General features: G+C 38.2%; 1 protein-coding gene across 5 annotated transcripts in view; it reads right to left on the bottom strand.

Moving 5' to 3' along the window:
• TMEM260 (transmembrane protein 260) overlaps positions 1–18,719 on the bottom strand; it is an 82,349-nt gene that overhangs the window by 25,570 nt on the left and 38,060 nt on the right. For 3 of the 5 annotated variants that reach the window (XM_078053752.1, XM_036108987.2, XM_036108992.2), the window contains exons 8-12: positions 15,837–15,920; positions 14,126–14,240; positions 12,628–12,797; positions 10,275–10,446; positions 7,104–7,252 (exon numbers count right to left, since the gene is read on the bottom strand). In XM_078053752.1, coding sequence (XP_077909878.1) covers positions 7,104–7,252; positions 10,275–10,446; positions 12,628–12,797; positions 14,126–14,240; positions 15,837–15,920 — 690 coding nt within the window. The remainder of the gene's footprint in view (positions 1–7,103; positions 7,253–10,274; positions 10,447–12,627; positions 12,798–14,125; positions 14,241–15,836; positions 15,921–18,719) is intronic. The other 2 variants (XM_036108989.2, XM_036108994.2) reach the window with 2 other exon arrangements.

Raw genomic sequence — 18,719 nt, 5'->3', positions numbered from 1 at the left:
TAGCTAATTCACAATATTTGCTGAATAAAATTAGTTAGGTTGAATAAACTATTAGGAGCTTTGAATCCTGCAAAAATTAGGAATAGAAATGATTTAAATAAGCTTGGTTCAAACTCACTATAATTGAATAATTCTATTCCAATTTGTGGTGTATGCCTGAGTAGCTATTACTAAGTGGGGAGGTCAGGGAAGCATATTAGAAGAAATTACTTGAAAGTAAAAAACTTCATGAACTTTGAAACAAGATACTTTTGGCTTAGATTTTAGATTTTCCCCCCTCATTTATGACCTCTATGATTTGGAGGAAATTACTTCACTACCTGTGTCTAGTCTCCTCGTCTGTGAAATGGGTATAACCCATTTAAGATTAAATGAGGCATCTGATACAAAGTACAGTATTCGAACATTAGAAGAGTTCTGGTTCTGGGGAAGATGGAGTAAGCACACTCTCCTGTCTCTCCCACTGCATACCAGATTTTCTGGACAGAATGCATGGAATCTGAGGACTCTGAAAAGTAAATGGTGTAAAGAAGGATGGGGAGAGTGGAGCGCCTGGGTGGCTCAGTCGTTAAGCGTCTGCCTTCGGCTCAGGTCATGATCCCAGGGTCCTGGGATCGAGCCCCGCATCAGGCTCTCTGCTCTGCAGGAAGCCTGCTTCTCCCTCTCCCACTCCCCCTGCTTGTGTTCCCTCTCTCACTGTGTCTCTCTCTGTCAAATAAATAAATAAAATCTTTAAAAAAAAAAAAAAAAGAAGGATGGGGAGAGACACCAGAATTCTAAGTTCTACCAAACCTGTGGTGAGTTTTCCATCTTTCCCCTTCCAGTATTGCCTCGCCTGGACTCAAGGGAAGCATAAAACCCGGAAGTACATACCAAGTGAGGACAAAAAGAGCTCCAAGAAAAGCCTGGGGAGGAGGAAAGGGAACTCTGTGGAGAGCAGAGGAAATGCCCTGGCTTGCCCCCATTCTCTTCTTCCCCAGGCCCCAGGCAGTACTGTGCCGGCAACGAGGCAGCAGTACAACGGTGGGCTGGTTCCCACAGTTCAGAGGGAAAGGAACATTGCTCTCTAATCAGAGGAGCTGTGGTTGCAAGAGCTGGGAGCAAATCCTCACGGCTCTTTACCTCTCTGTGTCCTCTGGCAGCCTGGTCCCACATATAGACAGTCACAGGAAGTACATGGCTGAAGAGGGAAATTAAAGAGCCAGTTTTCTGCCCAGAGAACCGGAAAGAAGGCTCCAAGGAGGGGGAAGGGCCAGGGTGAAGACAGAAAGGAGGGAGGTCAAGAGAGCCATCCCATAAAGTTGTGTATGAACTCCTGGCTTATCTCTGAGCTCAGCATGCATGGATCTGACCCTTAATAGACTTTGAGAAATGAGCCACTGGACAGATGGCCACCCAGGTCCCAGACTGGGTAATGGGCAGCACACACAGGGATTGATTCAGATAGCACTGCAAATGCTTTGAAAACAGAACCAACACTGGAACTGTAGGCCTCAGACAGCAGGTCAGAACTTGCAGCCTGAGATCTACCTGACTGAAGGTCCGTTAAACAAACACAACAAACAAAATACCATCCTCCCTAGGATTTAAATAAGGCCCAAATGTTCAAAATGTCCAGGATACAATCCACAATTATTTGGCATATGAGGAACCAGGAAAATCTCAACTCACAATGGAAAATGCAATCAATAGATGTCAATTCCAAGATGACACAGATGTGAGAATTGTCAGACAGACTTTAAAATACCTATTATAAGCATGCACCAACAAGTAAAGGCAAGTACTCTTGAAATGAATGGAAAAATAGAAAATCTCAACAAAGAAATAAAAGATATAAAAAGGAACCAAATGGAAATCATAGACCTGAAAAATACAATGATGGAAATTAAAAATTTGCCAGATGGGCTTAATATTAAGTCTGGAGAGAGAGAGAAAGAGACAGACAGCTGGCAGGCAGTGAACTTGAAGACAGATCAAGAGAAATGATATAATTTAAACCAAGAGCAAAAAGACTGAAAAAAAATGTACAGTCTCAGGCACCTGTGGTCTAATGTTCATGTCATCAGAATCCCAGATGGGGAAGAGAAAAAATGTGAAGCAGAAAAAGTGAAGAAATAATGTCTAAAAAGCTCCCAAATTTTGTGAAAGACACCATCTTACAGATTTAAGAAGCTCAGTGAACCCCAAACAGATTAGATTCAAATCCATGCCCAGATACACCGTAATCAAACTGCTAAAAACTGAAGACAAATACTCTTGAAAGCAGCCAGAGAAAAACAACACATTGCACACAGAGAGCAATGATTTGAATGACTGTGGGTTTCTCCAATAGAAACCATGTAGGTTAAAAGGATGCAAAATAACATTTTTGAAGTGCTGGTGGGGGAAACAAAACAAAACAAAACAAAACGAACAACCCAGAACTTCATATCTGGAAATACTCTTCAAAAATGAGGAAGAAATAAAGACATTTTCAGATAAAGGAAAACTAAGAGAATTCACTGCTAATAGTCTTGCCCTAAAAGAAACGTTACAGGAATATCTTCAGACAGAAGAGAAATGATACGAAAGGGCAAATGGACTATCAGGATCAAAAGAAAGGCGACGGATCTGGTAAATATCTGCATAAATATCTTAGACTATTTTTTTCTCTTAAATTTAAAAATGTATGTATGACAGTTGAAAACAAAAATTATCGCATGTCTGATATAAGATATATGACAACACAACCAAAAGTGGGGAGGTTAAAGGGACTTATATGGCAGCAAATTTTCTATATTCCACTTGAAGTAGCAAAATATCAATCCTGAGTAGACTGTGAAGAGTTCAGTATGTATACCGTGATTCCCAAGATCAACTGTAAAACAAAAAAAATTTACCAAAAGACATAGTAAAAATCTCAATAAATAATTTAAAATGCAGTACTAAAAAAACCAAATTTTCCAAAATAAGGCAGGAAAGGGGGAGCAGTGGGCTAAAAACCAGAGGGAACAAATTGGGAGCAAATCATAAAATAGTAGACATATATCTAAATATGTCAATATTTACATTAAATGCAAATGGTCTAAATACACCAATGAAATGATAGTGTCAGAATGGATAATAAATATGCTATCTACAAGAAACCCACTTTATATATGATATAGGTGGTTAAAAACAAAAGGATAAAAAAAGATACACTATGAAAACACTAATCAAATTAAAACCAATAAAAAACTCAGAAGAATTCTTTTTCTGTAAATACAGAGAAAGATGCAAATGCCACTCAATGGCATTTTCAGCAACTATGAGTACAACTTGACATTTATATGCCAAAAAGAAACAACAATAAAAAAACCCCAAGAACCTTGTCTTAATCCCCTGCCCCTTATGAAAAGTAACTCAAAGTAGATCGTTGATCTGAAATGTAAAACATAAAACTATTAAACTCCTAGAAGAAAACATGAGAAAATCTTTGTGACCCGGCATTAGGCAAAGAGTTCTTGGATGTGACACCAAAAAGTATGATCCAAAAAAGAAAAAAAGTATGATCCGTAAAAGAAAAAACCGATAACCGGATTTCATCAAAATCAGAAAACTTTTATCTGCAAAAGACACCTCAAAGAGAATAAAAAGTCAAGCTACAAACTTCATGAATCACATATTTGACAAAGGATTTCTACCTAGAATACATAAAGAACTCTTAAAACCCAATAGTTAAGAAAACAAACAATTCAATAATCCCATCCATATTCACACACAAACTTGTACATGAATGTTTATAGCAGCTCTATCCCCAAACTGAAAACAACCCAAATGTCAAATGTCTCTCAACAGGTGAATGGATAAAGAAGCTGTGGTACTACACCTCTACAATGGAACACTACTCAGCAATGACAAGGAATAGACTATCGGTACACACGACTTGGATGGATGTCAAAGGCATTATGCTAAGTGCAATATGCTGGCGTCAAAAGGTTACATACTTTATAAGTCCATTACATGACATTCTGGAAAAGGTAAAACTATAGCAATGGAGAATAGACCACACAGAAGGGAGTTTCTGGGTCATGGCTCTGTTCTGTATCCTGACTGTTGTGGGGGTTACACAAGTGTATACATGTGTTAAAATTCATAGAACTATACATCAAAAAAAGATAAATTTTACTTCATGTTAAAATAAAATAAAATAAAATAAAATAGTAAGTGTTAATATTAGCTTCCTTCCTTTTAAAAAGTACCCATTTAGAGAGCTTTCATATGATGCTGATGGTTCAATGCTTGGGGGAAAAAAATCTCTATCAAGTGCCTTTCAATTGTTCATGTCCTCTGACTTAGTAATTTCATGTCTGAGAATCTATCCTAAGAATTCAAACTTCTACTTCCTCCAAAGAAAAACTATACACACAAAGTCATTTAACGTAGTCTATAATTTTATGACAGTTAAAAATTAAGATACGTTAAATATCTAATAGTTCCATTCCTCTATTATTAAAATATAGTACATGTACCTACTAAAAGTATTTACAAAAAGTGTGTAAAAACATTAAAAAATGGTTTTATGATATTTACTGAAAAAACAGAATTCTTCTGCTTTATGCTTTCAATTTTGTAAAAATAGGCACTTTTGATTTATTTGTATTTCTGAGTGATAGAACCGTATTTTTTCTAGTTTAAAAAAATAATTTCTTATTCTATAATGAACAATGTTACTTTTTTTTTTTTTTAAGATTTTATTTATTTATTTGAGAGAGAGAATGAGAGACAGAGAGCATAAGAGGGAGGAGGGTCAGAGGGAGAAGCAGACTCCCTGCCAAGCAGGGAGCCCGATGCGGGACTCGATCCCGGGTCTCCAGGATCATGACCTGAGCCGAAGGCAGTCGCCCAACCAACTGAGCCACCCAGGCGCCCCGAACAATGTTACTTTTTAAACTAAAAATTTTATTTAAAAAACTGATACCAATAAGCAACATTAATCTTGAGGCCTTGGTTAATCAGATTAATAAAAACTGATGGCCCAGAAAGTTCATCACCATGCTATATTATAATAGCCAAAGTCTAGAAACAACAAAAATGTCCAAAAATAGAATATTTGTTAAGTCATCGTGCATCTATATAAGAATATTAAATAGTCGGGGCGCCTGGGTGGCTCAGTCGTTAAGCGCCTGCCTTCGGCTCAGGTCATGATCCCAGGGTCCTGGGATAGAGCCCCACATCGGGCTCCGTGCTCCGCGGGAAGCCTGCTTCTCCCTCTCCCACTCCCCTGCTTGTGTTCCCTCTCTCGCTGTGTCTCTCTCTCTGTCAAATAAATAAATAAAATCTTTAAAAAAAAAAAAAAAAAAAAAGAATATTAAATAGTCAAGAAGCGACGGTAATAAAGGCACTTTTCGGAGTACATGGGGAAATGTTTATGACATGATATTAGGTGAAAAGAAACTGAACAGGAAACTAAGTATGATCCCAGCTAGTGCAGTATGAGTGTGTGAGAATGTATGTGTTTGTGTAAGTAAATAATTGATGGTACTGAATGGAATTCCAAAAAGTTTAGCAAAATGTTAAGACTATGACAGCTGTCTTAAAGACAGATACTGCTCTTCTTTACACCAGAGTTTCCAAGGAGCATACAGCATTTCCATAACGAGGCCAGGCCTCAACCCCGTCTATGGGATAACGCCCTTGACAATCTGGGCCCCGCCCTCCCTGCGCATTGTCCCTTCACCGAGCCCTCTAAGCCCCGTGCTCCACACTTACTGGGCCACCCCCAGTTTCCCTAGAGCTCAGCCAGCCCTTTCCAGGACTTCACACAAGCACTTCCCTTGAATCAGCCTTCTCCCGCCCACTTGGCAAATTCCTACCTCGTCCTTAAGTCTCTAACATTTTGTCCATACCAACGCTGCCATGCTTCCCGGATGACAATGTAATTATCCGCTTCATACGTCAGGCACCGCCCAAAACCCTCCCTGAAAGACTGCAACAGCAGGAGGCCATGGCAGAATCAATTGCTTCTTCATCCATGCTCCCAGTTAAGTCATCCATTCAGTAAACACATATTGAGCTGGGTATCACACTTGACAAAGCTTGGCTAATACAGAGCTCACCCCATTATATTACAGCCAGTTAAACGCGTATCTCTGTACAGATGCAACTAGATTGTGGTCTCTTTGAACTTGGAACGGAGTCTCACTTTACTGCCAAAGCCTAACAGGAGCTGGAACATAGTAAATTCAATAAATGTTTGTGGGGTTGAACTAAATAAAATTCACCCAAAAAAATGCCTCTTTACGGATGTTAATGGCTCTTGATATTTTATTCCAAAATAGAACAATTAAATGTTACTCTCATAACACATTGATACTGATTACTTATTACTTCATGAGCCACAGTAAACTTCAGCCTCTGAACACCACAAGTACCACATTATCATATTCTTAGTAAGGGATAATTTAACTTTGGAATTTAGAGAGAATTTTTCAAGTTCCCTTTATAAGAGAATAGAAATTACAAAACAAGTCTTCTTCACACTCTGGACAATCCAAAGCACTTCATGGCTAGGAAAAATGTTCCACACTATACCACTGAAGGAGTTATTCATTCTTGACCTTAACTATGAATAATTTTATATTCTTAAGTATAGAATTCACAATTCTCATACGTTATCTCGGCCAGCGTTAACTGTAGGTGTTTTTCTTATTTACAAAAATGCCTTATCCTTTATAAAAAAAAATCCTTAAGCTATTTTTATATAGTGATTATTCCTGGAAAACATTTGCTTTACACTTAAAAGGGGGCCCTGGTGTTGATCGGGGGAAGCTATAATTGCTTGCAATCCACCTGCAATGATTTCAAGTAGACAGGCACATCTCCAATTTCTCTGAGTTGTACTAAGATCTTATTTGCCATTCTTGTTAATCTGTCTTTATTTTTCCTTTACCCAGAACAATAACATTTATTTCTGCCTGGCCTCATTTATGCACAGATATTCAATTTAATTACAAAGATAATCTCACCAGTGACAGGGAAATAGGTGTAGAAAATTGGTCTTTGGATGAGGCACAGCTGCTACATAAATAATTTTAGAAAAGCTTAAGATTTTAGAAAAGCTATTATATGAAAAGAATGCTTACTGTTTGTTTATTTCAAGAAAATGATAAAGATTAAATGTGACCATTCCACCAGGTAATATTCCTTCCACAGGATTCCACCGGTCTCCAGGAAAGTTGACACCTGGTAAATGCTTTGCCATCTTGGGTAAATACCACTCATAAGTCATCATCTATCAGAAAAATAACAAATGATGTCATATTTTTTATATACTTCTTAAAAAAGAATCAGGTTTATCGAGTACAATGAAAAAGTTCTACGACGTGGATATACTCATTAAACATTAACATCACAACTCACATCCGTGGCACTGACTTCTCCTCTAATGACTTAAACCTTGGATTTCATTTCTTAAGCTGTGACTATTATTGGTAACATAAGCACCTGGTTTGATCTCACCTCCGTGCATCTGGCAGACTACCCAGAATGACCTTTCCCCATTCTCCTAGCTAGAGAATGTGTACCCAACTTTCAGACCAAGCTGAAGTATCACTTCCTCTGTGATGCCCCCCCCCGTCTCCCGCCCCCCACCCCGGTTCCACAGCAGAATGATATGCTCCTACAGCACTTTGCACCTCACCTCTGCCACAGCTCTGACCCTACTCCTCGCTAGCCTGTGAGCTTCTAGAGGGAAGGGACTGTATGTTTTTAGCTCTGTGCCTCTGCACCTGGCACGGTGCCTGGCATTGAATGGTTCGCAAATTCTGTTTGCTGAAGTGAAATGTCTAAGGTGGCCAGACTAGAAGACCTGCGCCAGATACAGAGATGTGTCATTATTCTTTCGTTCACCATTTACTCAAGAAACAAGTATTGCTCACCTGCAGTGAAGAAGATAAAGTCTCTGCCCTTGAGAAGCTCAACGTATGATCATCTAGACCTCAAAGAGAAAACCCCTTTTGGCTAAATTATCTGAATTTACTAGTATGTCCAAATTAACTACATATCCTCACATGTTCTTTTGGTTAAAATAAATCATTAATATCAGGAAAGATCACTTTTTCTTAATTCTATACTTATCTATACTTTTATATGTACAGATTTACTTTTTTTTAAAGAAAAGACTCCTATTTACACTTTCAAAGCTTTGTTAGTTTAGATATCATCTTTTGAACAATTATGCTTATGTTTTACTTGCTTTATATAAGTAATTTAACTAGGAATGACAAATTACTTTTAATCTAGGTGTACATTATAAATACTCAAAAGATACTTACTGCATTAGATTTTATTAACCAACAGTTTCAATTCTTGGGGATATTAACATTAATTCTATACCTTCTATATGCTATGACCTCAATATTTCTCATATAATTCTCATAGTAACCGTATTGTGTGAGAATAATTACATTAGACACTGCTGATTGTCCACTGAACAGCTAATACCCTCCTCTTCCTCACTCACACAATCCTGACTTTGATCAGGTCCCCCAGGGCAGCTATATGCTTGGGTCTGGTCTTTCTCCTTTGCTAGAAAGTAGTTTAGGAATGGGCATATGACCCAATACTGGTTAGGGGGACCCGAGGGGAGGTCTGCTGGGGATTCCGGGACACATGTTACTCTCAACAGAGAGAGAGAGAGAGGACGGTGCAGGAGAGAGAGAGAGAGAAGAGAATGGGAGGGGAGGGCGAAGGGAGGGAAAGGGAGCGGAAGGGAGAGAAGGAGAGAGGCACTTTGCTTCACTTTAGGATGTGATGTTTGGAACTGGGCATTCATCAGTTCAAGATGGATGTAGAAAAGTGGCCCCAGAGCACTGACATCATTGAACTGCTTATATTATCCATCCTAAAACCTCCTATCTTCAGACTACTTCTTATGTGAGATTAAAAACCCCATAGTTTAAGCTACTCTCAGGTATTTTGTTTCTTGCATTCAAAAGCATCCTAACTTATATGATGATCATTTCCATTTTATAGATCAGGAAACAGAAGCTCTGAGAGGAAAAATCATTAGCCCCGCATCACACATCCTGGAAGTGACAGAATGAGGACTTGAATTTAGGTCTAATTAACTTTGAAATCCATGCTTCTCAATGATAGTTGCTGCCATCCTAAACAGTATTTAAAATCATGGTGGGATACCATATTATCAACTAACAGCCTAGCTTTTGTCAGAAACTAGACTGAAGATCAAATTAATCAATTTGTATAGATGACACAAACGCAAACTGCTTATAAAAATGTGTAATTTGCAAATTTCCCTATATTTACAAATCTGTTTATATGGTTTTCTTCCAAAAATTCAAATTACTCATTCATTCAACAAAATTTATTAAATATTGTGCTTAATAATTTGCTCAAACTAATTATAGTATTAAGATTAGTATCAAGATGAGGAATTTCTCTTTCCCTGATGACTGCTCTAAAAACACCAGAGATAGATTTGTTCCCTTTTAGGTATTTTGGTTTAAATTATAAATCTTATAGCTTAAGTACATTTCTTCTTTTCCGGAAGACCGTTTTAATAGACCTGGAAATTTTCACAAGTCCTCTCCAAACATATTTTTGTCATAAGACCAAAAAGTTTACAAAACACAAATTCTATAGCAGAATTGTGGTTAATAATTTGTTTTGAGTGAAATGTTTACTCCCCTGCAGTATGACTTATTTTATATTCAACCTAATGTATTTTAATTCTGGGACCAGTGGGCAGTATTAATTTGAATGGCTGGGTTGAAAGAACGTCAACGAACTATTTAAAAATAAATTTACAGTACAGTACTTTCATGGTTTGTCATGTGAACTAGAGACCTAGATTATTATTTGATTCTAACACAAAAAACATCAATTCTTAAAACATTCAGTTTAGATGAGAAGGAAGCAATTCATATGGCTTATACTATTAAAGTAAACAAAAGAACATGATATATATTCTATCTAAGAGTAACTGTGAAACCTGTACCAATCCGCCATTAAAAATTCGTTTAGGGGCGCCTGGGTGGCTCAGTCGTTAAGCGTCTGCCTTCCGCTCCGGTCATGATCCCAGGGTCCTGGGATCGAGCCCCGCATCGGGCTCCCTGCTCCGTGGGGAGCCTGCTTCTCCCTCTCCCACTCCCCCTGCTTGTGTTCCCTCTCTCGCTGTGTCTCACTCTGTCAAATAAATAAATAAAATCTTAAAAAAAAAAATTCGTTTAAAAAATAATTGTTTTAAAGTGATTACTGTTACTATATTCTAAGTATATTTCTTATATACTTACTTCCTGATCCACTAGTGAAATATCTGGTCTCAGTCCCTCGCAATAATGCATGTAACGGAGAGAATTGCCTGGCAAATCTCCTCTGAGTAAGATAATTGCATCACGAGGCATAGAGGCTAGAAGGTTCTTCGCAAATTTATCAATCACATAGTTGGTCCTTTGGTCACAAATGCTAAATAAAAGGATAAGGAAACATTAAAATAGCAACATACTGCTACAGTTTTAACAAGAATGGGTTTATTTTCTGCTGCAGTCTTTTCCCATCACACACTCTACATGTAGTGCTTCAAAGTATTCTAATTTGTATCTTCTAAGAAGATGCATATATTTGAAAAAAGAATGCTATCATCTGAAAGAAAAAGAGAAGGGACTAATTGTGCAACTAAGTAAAAATCAGTGTACTGCTTTACTTCTGGAATTTAACATCATTTCTATAAAAAGGGAATTGGTTAGTGCTCAAGAATAAGTCCTTTTTTCCCCCACCTAAAAGGACATCTAATTTCACTAAAAAGAAGTAAGGCTTCTGATTTCACTTGAAATTCAAGGTAATTGCATGTCAATTCCATTTAGACCAAAGGGATTTTCAGATGCAAAAGGAAATCTGCCAGTTTCCAGCATAACTTTGTATAGCATGGGTCTGACTCTCTTGCATGCAAGCCTGAGCCTTTCCACCACTTCCCCAAACCACAGGCTCCCTGTGGTCCTCTCTCCCTTCTAGACGGAGAAATCATTAGGGAATGAGACCAATAAGAAGGAAGGGAAGGAAGAGTTGGCTGAGTTGTTTACTTCTCTCCAGGCATTTTTTGCTATTGCCAACAGCAGTGTACAACTCCTTTCAATGACAGAGTGGACGTTCTGACTTCAAAGAAAACTGGCATGAACTCTAAGAGCTTCCCATGAAAAAAGAAAAAGAGTACAAGAGAGTAAAAGCATCAAAAAACGGAACAGGCATTGTCCTTCCTGTTATTATCAGCTCTGTTACATGTAATGGTTCTGAGAAACAGTCTAAAGTTGAATCACTGGGCTAGCATCACAAAGCATCACAAAGCAAATGAACACTGCTAGGAACAAAATATTCACCCCTGTCTTTGTGATTGATGCAACTGCTTCCTACTGATTCCCTGCTTTGCAGGGTGGTGCCCCACATTCTGCCACCTAGCAAAGTTGCTCTCTATTCCCCTGGGACAAATACAGGAATCAAAACAAAATAAAACAGCCCAGCCTGTCCAAGCATCCCTGGTGTTGAACCTGGGTTGCCCTAAAGACCCAAGTCAGAAGACTGGGATAAAACGAGCTTGGGAAACACGGTGGGCTTTGCAGGCCCTTGTCGAGCCAGCTATGGAGTTGTATCTCGGACATGTATGCCCTTTCCAACAGACCTCCTGGTGATACGGGCGTCCTAATACTGGCTCTACCCTGGTATTATAAAGCACATCAGTTTTTAAAGTTAGGTTGAAAGGGGAAATTCAAGCGCCTGGGTGGCTCAGTAGGTTAAGTATCCAAATCTTGGTGTCTGCTCAGGTCATGATCTCTGGGTCCTGCGATTGAGTCCCTGCATTGGGTTCCCTGCTGAGTGCAGAGTCTGCTTGGAATTCTCTCTTTCCCGCTGCCCCTCCTCCCGCTTGTGCTCTCTCTCTCCCTCAAATAAATAAAAAAATCTTAAAAAAAGGGGGGGGTATTGAACCTTTTAAAATACCAATAAAATCTCACTACAGTCAAACTCCAGTGGACTCTTCCGCTGCTGTAATGTTTACTCAATACTGCAGGAAATAAATGAACTACCATCTAAAACTTGGACATGTTTTATGCCAGACTGAGATTTTCATTGGCAAGGTTATTCAACAGATTTTGAAAAATATATATAATACTCATAATGCATAAGCGTTAAGAAACTTTTAGAACTTTAATTATTTCAAAATAATTAATATTCACTGCTATGGAGGGAACTAGATAAGGGCCAGGTGTCACTCAAAAGATGAAATCTTCAAAGCATAAAGGAGAATTATTTTAGGACATACAAAAAGGCCCAAATGTCTTTACTCTCCATCTAAGTGGTATTTTAGATCATGGACTTTTATTACACCCTCCAGATCCTACCAAGTATCTCTAGGGTTCCTTAGAGGAAAATATACAAATAGTTTATGTGTCCCACCCAAGCCCTTGTTTGCAATGCCCTGAAACCACACATTGCTCATGCTGAGATTCTGTTCAAAAGTTCAAGCAGCGCTGCATTCAGACTCAGCTGTCTCACTCTGAAAACCAGGGGAGGTTAAAGGTGAAATAAAGCCCAAGACTCTAAATATCTAAGTGTTTCTTGCTTGAGTGCTACTTTTCATAAAAATAAGCATGTTACCTGAAATTAGAATATATTTGGTAAATTATAAAAAGAGTTGCGGAAAGCCATTCCAGACACTGAAGCCCACCGGTGTTCAGCACTCGGTTACTCTCAGAGGCCAGCGTTGCCAAACCGAGGCCGGCGAGGACGGCCACCACCGCATTGCTCTGCATCCAGAATCTCTCCACCTGTGACAGAGACGTGCACACAGGACATCCAGCTGACAGGCTGAGGCAATCAATCGGGTACTCGTCTATTTAACAAATACATCGCGTACCCCTACCCGCTCAGGCCCGCGGTCACTCAGGTCTCGTCTGCGGACTTCCCTAACCCAACTCCATGTCACTTTATTTTTCAATTTTCAAATACTTCTCCTTTCCAGTTTGACACACGAACCTCCCTTTTTTGGATCCACACATTCTTTTCAATGCTATGGCGTGCACCTTGAACTCCTGCCACTTGAGAGGAGGAGGAGATGGAGAGATGGTTTTACTTTACTCCCGAGGTCTCCTCCCATGTGGGGAAGTTCCCCTGGTATAACAGCCCTCACTTCTCCCGGTAAGACTGCAGGCACCGAGCGGAAGGGGAGTCTGCGAGCTGGGAGTGGGCCTGCATGGCCGGGCCCTTTCCCCCTCTCTTCCTCTGGGAAGTGATCTGCCCACAGGACGCACACGTCCAGGGGCCCACCCCGTCCCTGTGGCCAGGGGTGGGGTGGGGAGGGGCCCCCTGTGCAGCCCTGCCTGTGACCAGGGGTGCGGGTGGGGGGTAAGTCCGTCCATTCCGGGATGCAGCATGGGGAAGCCCCCTTGCCCACAGATAGAAACTGCCTTCTCCATTCTCAGCGTTCTCAGTATAACTACCTTCTCCATTCTCAGCGTTCTCAGTATAAAGGGGATTCACCTGTTGTAGTTGTGCTGGTTTATCTCGTTTCTCAACTGACTCAGAACTCAGATGATCAAGAACGGTATTATTATTTACTAGGCCTCTTGAACATACACATAGAAAAGAGCTGGCTTTAGCCATTGAAAAGGAGCTGTCTACATTTATAGTTTCTACTACAAAGAGAAGAAATACTCTAATCTCAGAAGTGGCAGCCAGGGGAAAACAGAAACGTGGTCACTCTTGCACAGGCCTGAGACTGCTGAGGTAAAAACCAGGGGAGTGTGTGGGTAAGAGGCCCAGCTACCACCTTTATTTCTTTATTGTTTTTTAAAAAAATTCCAGGAGATCTGCAGGAGTACTTATATCTGTAAGCACACACATAAAATAACTAACTTAAAACTACCTTACGTGTATTTTTCTACCTAACTATTGTGTTAACTAAATGTAGCATTTTTTCCCCCTAAAAAAAGGCCTCAGTCTTACTGGTTCAAGAATTTAACTTTCGATCTGTAAAAATGTATACACAATGTTAGCTATTTCTGTGATCAGTTGCTCTTCTACAAGATTCATGAGGACAAATTTGTACACTCTTCACCAACTTTCTGGTCAAAGGATAAATCTAAGTAAAACTTACCACACCCATGAAAAGTGGTTTTGAAATATCTAAATTCGCCCTCCAAGCAAAGAACAATGAATAAATGCAAAACATTCCAGTAAAAAGCCATACCAATGATGGATTCTGTCTGTCCCTATAAAAAAATTAAATATGTCCAAAATTATTTATGTGCGTGAATATCAATAATAATATTACATAGGAAAAAAATTAGATCTATAAAACTTTTTTTTTTTCTAAAGATTTTATTTATTTATTTGACAGAGAAAGGCACGGTGAGAGAGGGAACACAAGCAGGGGGAGTGGAAGAGGGAGAAGCAGGCTTCCCGTGGAGCAGGGAGCCTGATGCCGGGCTCAATCCCAGGACCCTGGGATCATGACCTGAGCCGAAGGCAGACGCTTAACGACTGAGCCACCCAGGCGCCCCAGAACTTTCCATTTTTAACTAGGGACAAAGAAAGATCTCCATTTAAAAAAATGTGAGCTGGAATAAATAACTGAAATATAGGAATCAACCACACACTGTAGTATATTACAGACAACTTCACTTGGAACTATGCAGCAAGAGATAGAAAGTTAAAATTCAGAGAAGAAATACAAATGATCAATCTTGTTAAATTTAAGATGTAATTAAACATATGCAAAACAAAAGAATACTTTCATGCCTCAAAATAATAAAGATTTTAAAACAGCAATTTCAATATTGGTGAGGATGCAACATAATGAGCACATATGTGGGTATAATACTCAAGAAAAATTAATTTGATAATATATATCAAGAGCCTTAAAAATAATCACACTCGGGGTGCCTGAGTGGCTCAGTCGGTTAAGCAACTGCCTTCGGTTCAGGTCATGATCCCGGGGTCCTGGGATAGAGCCCCGCGTCGGGCTCCCTGCTCAGTGGGAGTCTGCTTCTCGCTCTCCCTCTACTCCTTCCCCCTCCCCCTGCTTGTGCTCTTTCTCTCTCAAATAAATAAATAAAAATCTTAAAAAAAAATAATCACACTCATTGACCCAGTAATTTGACATGTAGGCATAAATCTTTAAGCAAAACCAGAAATGTGGATAAAGATTAATCCATAAAAATGCTTTAATATTATTTATAATAGAAGTGGAAGCAATCTGAAGATTCCCAAACAGAAAAACACTTCAGTTAATTCTCCTAGGTCAGAGAATGGAATTTTATACAGACATTTAAATGACCTTCAGTCTTTTTATGATAAGGGTGAATGCTCATAATATAAAGTGTCAAGGAAACAGAACTATAAATGTGTGTACATATATAAATTTACATAAAACACTCAGGTTAGAGGGAAAATGGATAAAAAATAATTAATGGAGGTTAAGAGTGCTATATTTTTTAGGTTTTCTTTTATCATCAGAGGTAACTTTCTTCTTCCGAGGAATTCAAATAGTTGTTTACTTCTTTTGCAATGCAATAATAATGAGTAGCTGTGGGCACAGTTAGGGATCAAACCAGAAGTTTAAGACATCAAATGACTTGCTTACTTAGATTGTAATATACTGCTTAATCTTCCAAAATCATTAATTTATTATCAGGAAAAAAAAACCTAGGAAGAAAGCAATACACATTTGCTGTAACAGAAGTGATTAGAGTCATTAATTTAGAATATAAAATAATACTGGCAATGTTCTTCAATGGCATATTAAAAATATGAATCGAATTAATGAATATGGGAAAAAGAATAGGAAAAGAAATTATATTACTCACTTTCTTGCTAAACATATATTTGCCCAAACTGCAAGGGCTTGAATGTTGAGTGAGAGCTGGGTCCTCATACTTGTTACTTGAGAACTGTAAAAGACAATCTAACTTATCATGAGTAGAAAACAAACTTGGTTAGATCCAAATACAACATTCTTCGTAAAATACATCTGATTATGCACTGAGTAGTTTTAAGGGCTGGAGGCAGATGTTAAAATTATTTTGTCTTCTTTTAAATTTGGGAGAAAAAGTACCATAAGAAAGAGTTAAACGGTTCTAAGATGTTTTCCAATTGTAATATTTGGTTACCAATTTATATTATTTGGGATAGGATCAGAGCAAGTAATTCTTCTGTATTTGTAATGCTGGTATACTGTATTGATAACATTTTGGATCCCCCAATTGGTTTGGTAAGAAGTCATGTGAAATGAGTTTTTGAACTTCTGTCAGTAGTGTAGACACGGCCTCCTGTGATTTAGCAATTGAAAACAAAATTAATGAGGGGCGCTTGGGTGGCTTAGCTGGTTGAGCATTCATCTCTTGATTTCGGCTTAGGTCATGATCTCGGGGTTGTGGGATCGAGCCTTCTTGGGATTCTCTCTCTCCCTCTCCCTCTGCCCGTCTTCCCCAGTGTGCGAGTGGGCATGTGCTCTCTCTCTCTCTCTCTCAAAAAAAGGGCTTCCTTGTTTTCTATATTATTTGGTTCAAAAATGTTTAAGCCATCTCTGAGAAATGTATTTTTTTCCTATAATTAAACTAAATTCTTCCATTAACTAATAAGCATTTCCCAAGTGTTATCTGAGTTCTGAAATAGCTCTAGCAGTCTCCAATTTTTTAAAAAAGAAATGACTCTATACACCCTCTCGAAGAACTTTCTTCTCCCTGCTGGCAATTTTACTGGAGAAAATGTGATGCCATAATTATGGAAACCACACAATGTGTATTTTACTAATGGAGACTCATCTACTATGAGAAGATATTCTTACTCATTTTCAAATACACTTGAAAAATTGATTCCAGCATGAGGTCCATTTCAAACCATTCTTCAAAAGGAATGAAGTCAGTTTCAAAATTAATTCTTGGAGATCCGCTGCTTAAATGTAAGCTCTAAAACATGGTCACTGCCTAGGGTTAGATTCAATAATTTCCTTGTACAGGATTGCAATTTAGAGATATGTATGGGAAAAGAATTTAATTTGCTTGACTGGAAAAGGAGAGATGATTAGGTCCCATCATTTTGAAGGATTTTCTAGTAAGTTAATTATAAGTTGCTTTTCTCAACACTCCTGTCCTCCTGAAACAATTAAAGACTAGAAATTCTCTCACTCAGAGAGTGCTAGGATTATGCCTCCATTCTATGTTATGATTTGGTTCGAACAAATAGTGTGAGTGTGAGTGGTCATCACTTTTGTCAAGTCTTTTTTCTAGGCATATCACCTAACTGCTATTACTTCAATATAAAGGAGGCTTTTATGTTCCCCAATAGATGAGTTTTATGTGCAACTTATAATTGAGAACTCTTGAGAGTTCTTTGGAGTTCATGTGGGATTTGTTAAGGCAAAATATACTGCCAATGTCAAATGTGATCACAACCCTATAAGGTAGGTTGAAAAGAACAGGCAGTGAGTCTTCTGGCCTGGAGCAGAGCAGAATAAAATAAAAGCCCACAGACATTGGTAAAGCTGTCTTTGTAACTGAGCTTCTTGATAATTTTCCCCAACCAAAAAGAAAAAGGAGCCACAAAAGTTTCAGTCAGACATTAAAAAAAAAAACAACACATTTAAAATCAGTTGTGAGAACCAACAAAAGGTTACATAAGAATAATTGGTGGCAGGAAAATATTTTCAAGATACAGTAAAAAATGAAAACCAGCGGGCTAATAAAAAAGTCTGCATATTATGATCCCATTTTTCAAAACAAAAATATAAAAAACATTGAAAGGTACAGACAGAAATGTTAATGGATTAACAAGAGTGGTTATCTCTACACATTGGAATTATAGTAATTTTAATTTTCTTATTTTTGCTTACCTGGATTTTCTAAACTTTCTATAATGATTATGTATCACATTTAGGGAGCAGGGGAAAGGGACATTTAAAAAGAAAAGGAGGAAGGATGGAAGGAAGCAAACAAGCTAGCAAATTAACAACAGAAACTGTGAGAACCTATGAACTGCCTCATGTACAGAGTTGAAATATTCTCCCCATATTTTAAAAATGGTTTTCAAATAGTCCTGGGAATCCTAAATTAATAATCAGTTAGGAGATCACTTTAGTGTTATAGAAGACTATTCTTCCATAATTTTATATTGAAAATATTATAAAAATAGTACAGGATTGGTATGGATATTTTTCAAGTTGTCTTAATCTGTGTGGGTTTTAAAGCAAATATTAACCCATTTTTCAAAGAACCCTAGTAGGTAATACAGATGAAATATATTTGCTTAACCGGCTCTAAAAAGGTTGGATATTAGAAATATTTAAGTCAAAAATAGAGCTTAAGAACAGCCTAAAGAAAAAGTCTTAAGAGACATTAAATAAATGAAGCTCTAAAGAATTTAAGAACAGAGCTCAATCCTAAAAAGAAAAGAATCGAATTGCTAAATGCAATGTTCTAAAATGTCTCTAGAAAAAAGAGTCGAAACCAGAACAAAGGATAAATGATGTATAAAGCAACACTGCATTGGGTCATTTTGTATCCAAATGGAAGTGGAAACTTTCTAGTTTGACAGTCTACTAACTCACTGTTGTATTTATCCCTCACTCTCAGCTTTCTCTTCCTGAAGGAAATGCTAGAATGTTTGACAGTCCACACAAACAACTAGTGACCATACCCGTGAGAGCCACTTCTCAGACACGCTGCTTCACAAAGAAACAATCCCAGAAGCCC

This window comes from Halichoerus grypus, chromosome 8, assembly GCF_964656455.1.
Source record: "Halichoerus grypus chromosome 8, mHalGry1.hap1.1, whole genome shotgun sequence".
Taxonomy (NCBI): domain Eukaryota; kingdom Metazoa; phylum Chordata; class Mammalia; order Carnivora; family Phocidae; genus Halichoerus; species Halichoerus grypus.
The sequence above is the reverse complement of the archived record's forward strand: the minus strand, read 5'-3'. Positions and strand labels throughout refer to the sequence as shown.